This window comes from Sorex araneus, chromosome 9 (genome assembly GCF_027595985.1).
Source record: "Sorex araneus isolate mSorAra2 chromosome 9, mSorAra2.pri, whole genome shotgun sequence".
Lineage (NCBI taxonomy): Eukaryota > Metazoa > Chordata > Mammalia > Eulipotyphla > Soricidae > Sorex > Sorex araneus.
Window position 1 is genome coordinate 21,514,770 of NC_073310.1, and position 10,932 is coordinate 21,525,701.

General features: G+C 42.2%; 1 gene segment (V, D, J or C); it reads left to right on the plus strand.

Moving 5' to 3' along the window:
- The first annotated feature begins 2,102 nt into the window (after nucleotides 1-2,102).
- On the plus strand, nucleotides 2,103-2,585 carry LOC129407107 (immunoglobulin lambda variable 4-69-like). The segment is given in 2 exon segments: nucleotides 2,103-2,151; nucleotides 2,263-2,585. Coding segments are annotated over 2 exon segments (372 nt in total).
- Nucleotides 2,586-10,932: the final 8,347 nt, after the last annotated feature.

A 10,932-nucleotide genomic window follows, 5' to 3' on the forward strand; every position in this document is an offset into this window, starting at 1 on the left:
GTTCCATCTTCAATCAGTGGCAGGAATTATTACTGTAAGCAGTATGAAACTTGCTGAGAAGAGCCTCCAGGTTCAGGAGATGTGACTCTCAGCCTACAAGTTTTGTGGAGATCAGGTGTGAAGGCTCCAGGGCCCAACCTGAAGGGAGGGGATCTGCCTTCATTTCTGAATAAGGTGAGCCTCCCAAAAATGTGGTGATGAAATTAACTGAAATTTCCCCAAAGAAGAAATCCGAATGGCTGAGAGGCACATGAGAAAATGCTCGACATCACTAATCATCAGGGAGATGCAGATCAAAACAACAATGAGATACCATCTTACACCGCAGGGACTGGCCCACATCCAAAAAGACAAAAGCAACCGGTGTTGGCACGGATGTGGGGAGAAAGGGACTCTTCTTCACTGCTGGTGTGAATGATGACTTGTTCTGAATAAGCTGAGGGATATCAGCGAAGAGATGAATCTCACCCACAAGGGTGGGGCAGCAAGGAGAAGTTCAGGAGCTAGGTCATAAACCCTGTTAATATTGTTCAAAGACTTTATAAAGTTCTAATATTTAAGAAGCAAATTTTCTTGTATTATAACTATTTTTATAGAGGTTTTATAGAGATTTTATAGATCTCTATAAAGAGATCTATAGAGGTTTATAGAGGTTTTATAGAGATTTATGTTTGCAAATTTGTTGGCATAGCAATCCATGAATCAAATTGTACCAAATAACCAATAAGATGTCTAAATACCAGGCTAACAAGATGGTTAAATGCTGGAAAAATACTTTATAAATGAAACTGAAGTTTAGATCCCAACACCACATGGTCTCTATGCTCCACTTTCTATGGTAGAAACAAATATCAATGGAAGCCCAAAGCAACAATATATTTCTATGTTTGTGTGTGGGGGTGAGATTTGGGCATGCTTGAAAGTACTTATGGTTGACTCCTGGCACTGGGATTAGAAATTATTCCCGGTGGAGTTTGGAATCCAACTGTGGAATCCAATGTGATACCAGGAATTCACTTTCAAGGCAAGTGTCTCAACCACAATATCTCTTTGACCCCAAGCATCAGTCTTTATCTTCGTGTCATCTCCCTAAGTTTCTACAAAGATCCTCTACTGTCCTCTCCTTCTCTACAGTATAAAACCTCCCACCTCTACTACATCTGTATCAACACTGGCTTGTGTATGTTCCTGTTCTCTCCCTTTAGGTCCAGACCCTCTCTCCAAGAATTACCCTCTAAGATAATCATTAGGTCTTTTTATTAGTAAATTCATGATATCTACTCCTTAAAGGGCATGCCACACTTAAACCTACTCTGCAGACTCTCTAATCCTCAGTTTCAAATCTACTGATTATCCTTTACTTCAGCTCAGAAATATGCCCTTCAAAGTGCATTTTGTTCTTCCCTTTCCACAGGAAATCCTGTTTTTTTGTAATACCAAAACACCCATTATAGTTTATGAGGTACATCTAATGAGTATCATGTAGAAAATGGGAGATGTTGATTATTGAGCAGCCTAGAAAGTGACTTCATGATTGTACTATCTTTTCTCTGATCATCCATATACTTTTGCACCCCCTTCTCTATTACATTTTAGAAGGATGTCTGCTATCGATTCCAGTGAAAGCCCAGTGAAAAAGGATTGAATGAGGTGAGGTAGGAGGTTGCATATGTTAAGTTCTGTTCTTGTGCAGAAATGGGAGGAGGTCAAGCTCTGAGAGAAACAGGGACTTCTGTGAGAGTCACCAACCTTCTGGTGAAAGACATTGTCAATCTGAGGCAGCAGGGGGCACTGTGCACCTTGCCCTAGAGATGTGGAGGAGGCTGTTAGAATCAAACACCTGTCATCTGGTCCCTGCTCAGTGCTCACTGGACCCAGCCACCAGTTGTTCTCTATCCCCATGGGTATTTTCTTGTCAGACCCAACCCAGAGGCAATGCAGCAAGATTTGAAGCCAGGACATTGGGAGGGAAACAAGGTGCAAGGATGAGTTTAGTAGAACAGAGAGGAAGAGCACATTTGCATGAAACTGCTTTCCCCTGAGTCTGAGGGTATAAGAAACACGGGGCACACCTGTCTCACAGAGTTCTGAGTGTCTGCACCATGGCCCGGACTCCACTCTTTCTCCTCTCCTTCCTCCTTCACTGCATAGGTGAGGTGTTTGTCTTCATTGTAAACTATAGAAAATTATCTGTCCCTTCCAATGGTAATGTTCTTCTTTGCTGACCTTCTGAAGATGCTAAACAGTTGTCTGTGTTTTCAGGGTCCTTCTCTCAACTTATTATGACTCAAGAACCTTCTGCATCTGCCTCCCTGCAAACCTCAGTAAAGCTCACCTGTACCGTGAGCAGTGCCTACAGTACCTACGTTGTGGGATGGTACCAGCAGAGCACAGGGAAAGGCCCCCGGTTTGTGATGAGTGTGGGTCCCAATGGTCAGGTTGGATCCAAGGGAGACGGGATTCCTGATCGATTCTTGGGATCAGGTTCTGGCCTGGATCGGTTCCTGACCATCCAGAACATCCAAGCAGAAGATGAGGCCGACTACTACTGCGGGGTCTATGGTCCTGTGAACAGCTTTGTGTAACCCACAGTGACACAGACAGAGGAGAAGTGAGACAAAAACTGTCTCTAACCAATCATATCCCCGTATCTCATTCTGGCCGTATGTTCATTCTGCTAATATGGTTGGAGCATTGAGGTTCATATTTTGAACCGTTACTGCTCACCAGAAATCAATTCTTCCTGTTGTGACCTATCATTAATTAATACAATGCTGAAATTTAGGTGTGGTGTTTTGAGGGATAAATTTTTATATTCATAAGATAAATGTTCTATCATTTTCATTTTATAAAATATCTATAGATTATAATGAAGCATAATGCCTCACAGTATATATTTTAAAGTTTCTCCTCCTTGCTATAATTATTTAGATTCTTTCTGTGGTGAATCCATAGAAACACTGGTATCATGATTTTCCTTAATGGTATTTTTTAAATGTTTGTCCATTTGCTTTAGTTGTTAATGTGTATGTTCATAATTTCTGAGTTTTGGGCTGGAGCAATACTACAGCAGGTAGGGCATTTGCCTTGCACGCAGTCAACCCAGATTCAATTCCCAGCATCCCACATTGTCCCCTAGCACCACCAGGAGTAATTCCTGAGTGCAAAGCTAGGAGTAACCTCTGTGCATCACCGGGTGTGACCCAAAAAGCAAAAAAAAAAAAAAAAAAAAAGCAAAACATAATTTCTGAGTTAATTGTAATTGAATCTTAGTGAATGTACATCTTTGATTTCATTGTTTTGTTAAGTTTATTCAGTTGCCTTTAATTATCATTTTTATATTATAAGTAGGAGGGCTAGGTTACAATGGTTATTGAATTTATGGTCCTGATATATAAGTTATTGTACTGAACTTCCAACAAACTTCCCATGACCCTCTATCCCTGTATCTATGACACCTCTGGTGCCACCTTCTTTCCACCTCACCCATACCCTCATTCTTTGTTGATTGACAATGATAGTTTGGGTGCATACTGTTACTCCTTAGGCCACCACCCATGTGTTTAAACCTTCACACATGCTCCCTTGTGACTTCACAACTCCTCACCTTCCCTCCACCCTGCCCTCTCATTCTTTTTAAAACATTTTTTATTAGTGAATCACTGTGAGATACAGTTACAAACTTATGAACTTTCGTGTTTGCATTTCAGTCTTAGAATGATCATTTGCCCATCCCTCCACCAGTTCCCATTCTGCCCCATCATGTCTCATGTCTTTAATCCAGTGTCCAAGGTTTTTTATCAATGGACACTGTCCATACCCTTATTTATTCTTTACATGCCGCATATGAGTGGTATCAATTTATATGTTTCCTCAAAGAATTTAAGTCAGCTGGCCACTCACCTGATGTGAAAAATAAACAACACTCCAGGAGATTTGATAACATAGAGGTCAAGGGAAAGGACAATCTTTTAAGTAATTAGTAAAAGTTTCTGTGATTTTAGACAGTTGGTGCCAGCACAATTAAGACACGGTTGGTGAAAAAGTGATCAGTTCTCTGAAAAAATTTTAGAATATAAAATGAACTTTTCCTAAACTAAAATAATGAAGGAGAAGACATGACCAATAACAAACTGTTTACAAAGTGAGCAACTTATCAAGCAAGTAAGCAAAATTCAGGTAAACTCCAAAACACATTTGTACAGAGAACAAAGATATAATAAGCAAAGGGAACTTTTATCACAAAATATAAAGATGTGTGTCTTAGTACTAAGATAAGTATTTAGTCTACTTAATCCTTTTGTATTTCCTGAATCACTATTCATGCTTGATTTCATCAAATTCTTTAACATGTTGATGAATTCAAAAGATTGTTGAGTAGATTACTTTTGGCAGCTAACTTAAAAATACTCTATTTTGTTCTTGAGGAATTATCTAAATATTCTCGAATCTGTGGTCTTGAAGGATGCTAAATATATTCTAATAACCATCTCTGGTGTTTCTAAAATTTTAATTATAGATTTTTTATGTTTAACATCTATAAGGACTTCTCTGGGAGTTAGAAACATCGCCATCACATAGAGTATACAGCAATAATATTCCAAGAAATCAGATCATAATTGTCTGACTAGAAAATTTGAGCTGATGAACTCTAGAAACCTCTTGGTTTACTTGACTTTACTATATGTTCTGTGTGTATGGCTCATATATATGTATGTGTGTATGTGTGTGTGTGTCTGAGAGAGAGAAAGAGACAGAGAAGGAGAGAGAGAGAAAGAGAGACAGAGAGAGACAGAGAGAGAGTGCACATGTGCCCATAGAAGCACTAACATTCTCACATAAACCTTGAGAACAGCTGGGCACTGTAAGAATACTCAGTGGTTCTTATTCACCACGGCAAGAAGGGGGCTCTGTGGCCCTAACTGACCACATGTGGTGTGCCCACAGCTTTGACTCCACAGCTTTGAGTCCACCAGCTAAACAACCTGGTCCTTGCTTTGCTGGTGCCAGGATTCTATATATTGCTTCTTGGAGCCCAGCAGCTTCAGTCTACCATACCAGTAAGAGTCCCACTAAATGTTTTAGTAGCATATAGGTTTCCAACACACACATTAAAGGAGGAAACAACCGAATCATGATTCATTACTCAGGGCAGGAGAGAAAGAGGGAGTGGAGCATACTTAGGGCTTCATTCTCAATAAATCAGAGAAAATGAGAAGAAATCTTGGAAACTGTGTTATTCTAAAAAAGATAAAAAGGTTAGCAAGGTCCCTACTATGACTATATAACCTGTGCTGTGCTTCCTCCTAACTGCTTGAACTGGAATTCTCTGGAGAAGATTCTCTCAGACACATGAACGTTTCTTTCTCCTCAAAACACTGCATGCCTAGTGATCAGAGCCCTAAATCTCCATCTGTGTGACCCTATTTTTTATTAATGGTCCACACAGAGGCTCTCCTCACCCATTCATAATCACTTCCTGGTGTTCTGGAGCAAGAAGTCTCCATTTCCTACCCTATAAGAAGCAAGAATAATGGAACCTAACATTGTGGGATGGTTCGTGTTCTTAAAGGTGTTTCTACTAATTGCCCAATCTTGTTGATTCCTAAGAATACTACATAGGCTTAGCATAAGGACATGGTTATCATGTTCCACATGATAGAAAAGAGACTCAATTTACACACATGTTTTGTGTCTGGAGGAATCCCTAGGCTCCCAACTTACCACTCTGTATTCTGTTCGTTTTCACCTCTACACCAGAATAGGTGTAAGTCCAATTCACAGTGATTATCTGAAAGTCCCCATTTCTAATACCATACAAGCTTCATACGGAGACACTCTCACACCATTCTGTACCAGTTCTGATCCTTATGGGAGAAAGCTCCATAAGGAGCTAGTGCACAAACTTTTACAGAAAAGTGATAATGGGGTAAAGATAGGATGTTTCATTCTTGTTAGATTATCAAGGACATATATGCACCACTCCATGTAGCATAGCAACCTCTGGACTTATAAGGAATTTTACTTGTGGATGACAAGGTTAAGAAACCCACTGTGATGCATTTCTAATCCAGACTCTCCAACATTCTGAAAGAGAAAACTAGCCCCACTTGTTCTTATGGGAGGCGATAGTAATCAACTGCCACATGAATGAACAGAACATGCTGTGTAGATTCAGCAGAGAGACAAGCTATTTTGAGTAAGTGTGTATGAAGAGAAACAGCCACAGGTCTACCAACCCATGTACAGAATCATCAGTACCCAGAGTACATCAGTCATTGCAAGAATCTTAGAGTGAAGAATTCTGGCCGGCAGACGCCACAACATTGGAGAATGCTCCGGGCCCTAAACTGAGCTGATATCATCGGGGTGCCCCAGATGGAGCAGGTGCAGTCTCCCCGCCTTCTCCAGGTGGAATCCCAGCAACCATGAGCTTCTACAAGCAGGGCTCCGGTATTTGGGGACCGGGGCTATTTCTCTGAGTCTTTTCTGATATGTAAAGTGAGAATGGTAAATAGATGATCTTGCATCAGCCCCTAGAAGGCTGGTTTGAATGGTGGTGGGAATATCCAAGCAAAACAATGCCCCAAAACTATAGACAGTATCTGAACAATCGTGTGCCATAGAGGCAGGGTAGGGACTGAAATGGAAAAGGAGGGGATGATGGGATATTGGTTGTGGAGAGTTTGCACTGGTGGAGGGTTGGGTGATTGATCATTGTATTGTTGTATATCAATCTTGCGGCTTTGGGCAGAAATGCATCCATAATACGCATTAGGTTTCCAACACTGGACCATCCCAGGTGGGAAAGGGTTTTGTGCCTTGGCCTGTTTCCACCGGTGGCTTGGTCACCACTACCATCTTCCAGAGGCCTAGGGACAGTCAGGCAGGGGCCCACAGTGAGGAGGAAGGTGGGGCTTTATGGGATAGGGGCGGAGCCGGTCCTTTCCCCTCTCCCTCAACCCCTGTCCCTATGAAACCCCAAGTTGCTGCCCACGAACGAGCCCTCTGGCTGGTGATCATGCTGCTTATCAGCCATAATCCCAGAGAATCTGAAACAAAGCTCGGAACACAGCAGCTTTTGGTAGGAGTCTCTCTATATTAAATTATTAAAACTTCAGTATTCTAAAATCGCGTGACTGCAATAATGGCCGTGCATCATCATATGCAATTCATAATCAGCAATAGAAAACAAGTTGTCTAATGTCTTTTCGACAGAACTGAATGTTGGGGTAAAGTCTCAAAAAAATAATGGTGGGTTTGGTGTCAAATGTTGAATGTAATCAAAGTAGAGAGAGAGTAATGTGGAAATCGTAAGCCACACAGGTAGGGGTGTGGGATGGGGGGGATACAGGGTTTTTCGGTGGTGGAAAATGTGAACTGGTGAAGGGTTGGATGTTCCATCATTGTATGACCAAGACTTAAACCAAAAACTCTGTAACTGCTCTCCCAGTGTTTCACTAAAAATTAAAAAAAAAGAAAAGAAAAAAGAATCTCAGAAATGAGGCAGAGGACACAAGTCAATTTTATGAAGTTCTTAAAGGTTCTGATAAGATTTGGATTGAGGGTACATCACTCCTGTGATGTATCTTGCCTGTACAGATCCCACCCAACCTCCGTTGTATGCTGTTTATTCACAAGTTTCCCTGGTCACGAGACCAGGCAGTGTAACTCCTATCTCAGGTCAGTAATCCTCTTTGCTCTTCATCTTCTGAGTGCCCAGGACTTATTTGAATGCAAAAACTCCACTTCATGCAGGGTAGGGAGATACAGAGAGAATCGGGGCAGCGCTTCCATCTCCATAACATAACTTTAGCCCTCAGAGTCTAAGGCTTCACCTTGACCTGGTCTCCTTTCTTCCTCACCTTCCTCATTTCCTGCGTAGTCGGTATTTACTTTACCTGGGGATAACCATTAATACTCAGCTCTGGTGAGCACCTTCCCTGTCATCAGACCCATCTGGGGTTCCGCATGTATACTCTCCTCTGCTCCCCTCAGAGATCATGGTCCAGACAGGATGGACACAGCAGCCAACAGTGACCCAGACCCTTGGACAGATGGCCATGCTTACCAGCACTGGGAACAACAACACTGTTGGGTATCATGAAACCGTTTGGGTGTGACAACATTCAGGCCACACACCCAAAGCTGGGAGGTCCACAGGCAACCATCAGCCCTCTGGAATTACTGATAGATTCTCAATTCCAGGTCAGGCAGTGTGGCGACCCTGACCATCTCTGGGGTCAGACCTGAGGACAAAGCTGATTATTACTGTGCAGCATGGAAACACAGTCTTGGTGCTCACACTGCTTTAGAGCATTGTGGAAGTGAGACACAAAACTAACAGCTTCCCTGGTCTCAGCAACTCATAGGGAATGTGAAAACACACTCAACTTTAGTAAATGAAAAGACAAGGGCTGGGTTTCTAATGAATTCATTGTGGACTCTTCATTAGTGTTAAGAGAACTCTGTAGGCAAAAATAAATGATCCGAACTTTCACTAACATATAGATAATAATGTCTATAGGCAGCAGATATAAGTGGGCTATTCAGAGAACCCTTTCCATGGCATCTGCAGGATCAACACTGTATACAGTAAATCTTCCTTCTCCTTGATTGAGTCCTTTCTTCCGCTGCCATCCAATCTTTTATAAAAGGATGTAAGAAGCAAATTAGTAGCATGAGCAAGACATGTTTTCCTAGCTATACTTGCTGCTAAAGACAAGTCAGCTCAAAGACCACCATGCTGCTCTGAGTCTTGAGTTCTAGATCTTTGTTGAACTTGGTGAAGTGAGATACAAACCACTGGGACCAGGTGGGACTGTCTACAATCACCACAGTTATCAATAGTACATCACAACTGCAAGCATTCTAATGAGAGAGATTATTCCCCTTGAAATGTGGACTGTGGGTGAGGGACTAAAGGCTGAATTCTATATTATTTTAAATAGAAATAAGGCACCTATGTCTTATATCTACCATACAATAGAGAGTAGATCTGGCATTCCAAGATGAGAAGTATTAATCTTGCAAAATAGTGAAAGATCTGAAAGAGATAGAGAACATAACTTGCATTTACCAGACCATGAGTGAGAACCCCCCCACCCCCATAAAACATGGACCCATAAGCACCATCTGGTGTGGCCCTGGTAGCCCCTGAGTCCAGCTGAGTGGCTCTGATGGTTCCTGAGTTCTGCAGGACAAGAGTACAACTATCAATCTCACACTGGTCTGGGCAACTACCACCAGGAATAGTCCTTGGATCATAAGCACTATGAGGGATCTGCCCAAACTCCCACATCCAAGGAAACACAAAACCTTCCCTCATTGACTTATTCCTTCAGGGAACGTTGCAAGCCTGACCTTTTCATTTATTTGAAGGCATTTCCTGTGCACATACATGTAGACATGGTCCCAGACCCATTAAAACATTAAGGTCCACAGATTCTGAAAGTTCAGCTGTTAAAGGGGATATCAACCTAGGGAAACATGTATGTACACAAAAGTACATGTAAAAAATAATAGCATGGAAGGCCCCTGTGGAGCGCCTGGCCATGGGAAACCCAGTGAGCTGCAGGAGTGCCAGAAGTGAGCTCCAAACATCGTGCGGGCACTAAAGCAACCTGCCACTCTCTGCACAGGTGAGGCGGCTGGTGGGCATGACCTCTGGGACAACCGCTCACACTGCTGCAATTATTTTTCCAGTTCTCAGCATTTTGGACTCACAGCTCAGCCTCCATTACCTAATTCTGAAGAGGACATCATAGCTATCCCAATCGCAATAGGCCACTAGTCTACTAGCCTTTTCAATCAAAATACTCACCCCCAAACACCAAAATAACAGTGAATACAAAGAATCAAAAATCCCAGTGAAAAAGAGCACATCCCCTGAAGCTACAGTAGTGGCCCCACATAAGGCACTGAATAGGTAGTATTCTTTTTTTTTTTTTTTTTTTTTTTGCTTTTTGGGTCACATCTGGCGATGCACAGGGGTTACTCCTGGCTCTGCACTCAGGAATTACCCCTGGCCGTGCTCAGGGGACCATATGGGATGCTGGGATTTGAACCCGGGTCGGCCGCGTGCAAGGCAAACGCCCTACCCGCTGTGCTATCTCTCCAGCCCCGAATAGGTAGTATTCTTAAAGGGGAAAAAAGAGACCACCATCAACCAAGCCATTCTAGAATCTTCTCTTGCAGCGAGAGGTGGTCACTGATAGTGAACTGAAGGACCTGACTCCAAACTATTACTGCAACATGAAGGAACGTCACAGATCCTCCCCTGCCCCCACGAGATGTGGATAAAGAAAAGAGCCCTGAAGCCTCCTCAGAAATTCCCACAAAAAAAATCTCTCAGGCGAAGAATTCAGAGATGAAATGCTGAGGAAATTCAATGAACTCAAAGAAACAATGGAACAGACATCCAGTAAGTTAAAGGAGGACATGAAAGAAAAAGTGTAATGGCCAGCCAGGAAGAAATGGGAGCAGAAATAAGAAAGCTACAAATGGAAGTGCTGCTAATAAAGAATACAGTAGATGAAATTAAAAAACTCAGTGGGTGTCCTCAACAGTAGAATGATTGCAGTCGAAGACAGAATCAGTGAGCTTGAAGATGAGCTGCAGAAAGCACACAGGAAACAACATAAGAATCATCGGAGTACCAGCAGGACAAGGAGGCAACCCCAATGAAAAAACAGTAGTTAAAGATATATCACTGCCAAGACATTCCTAAAGCTGGAGAATGCAGGCATCCAGATCCAAGGAGCCCTAAGAGTACCAGTTAAAAGAGACCTTAATAAAAAGACTCCAAGACATATCATAATCAGAATGATGGATACTGTGGATAGAGACACAATGCTGCAAGCAGCAAGGTCAAAGAAGGAAATCACATACAAAGAAGCACCCCTTTGATTTACAGCAGACTTATCAGAGGAA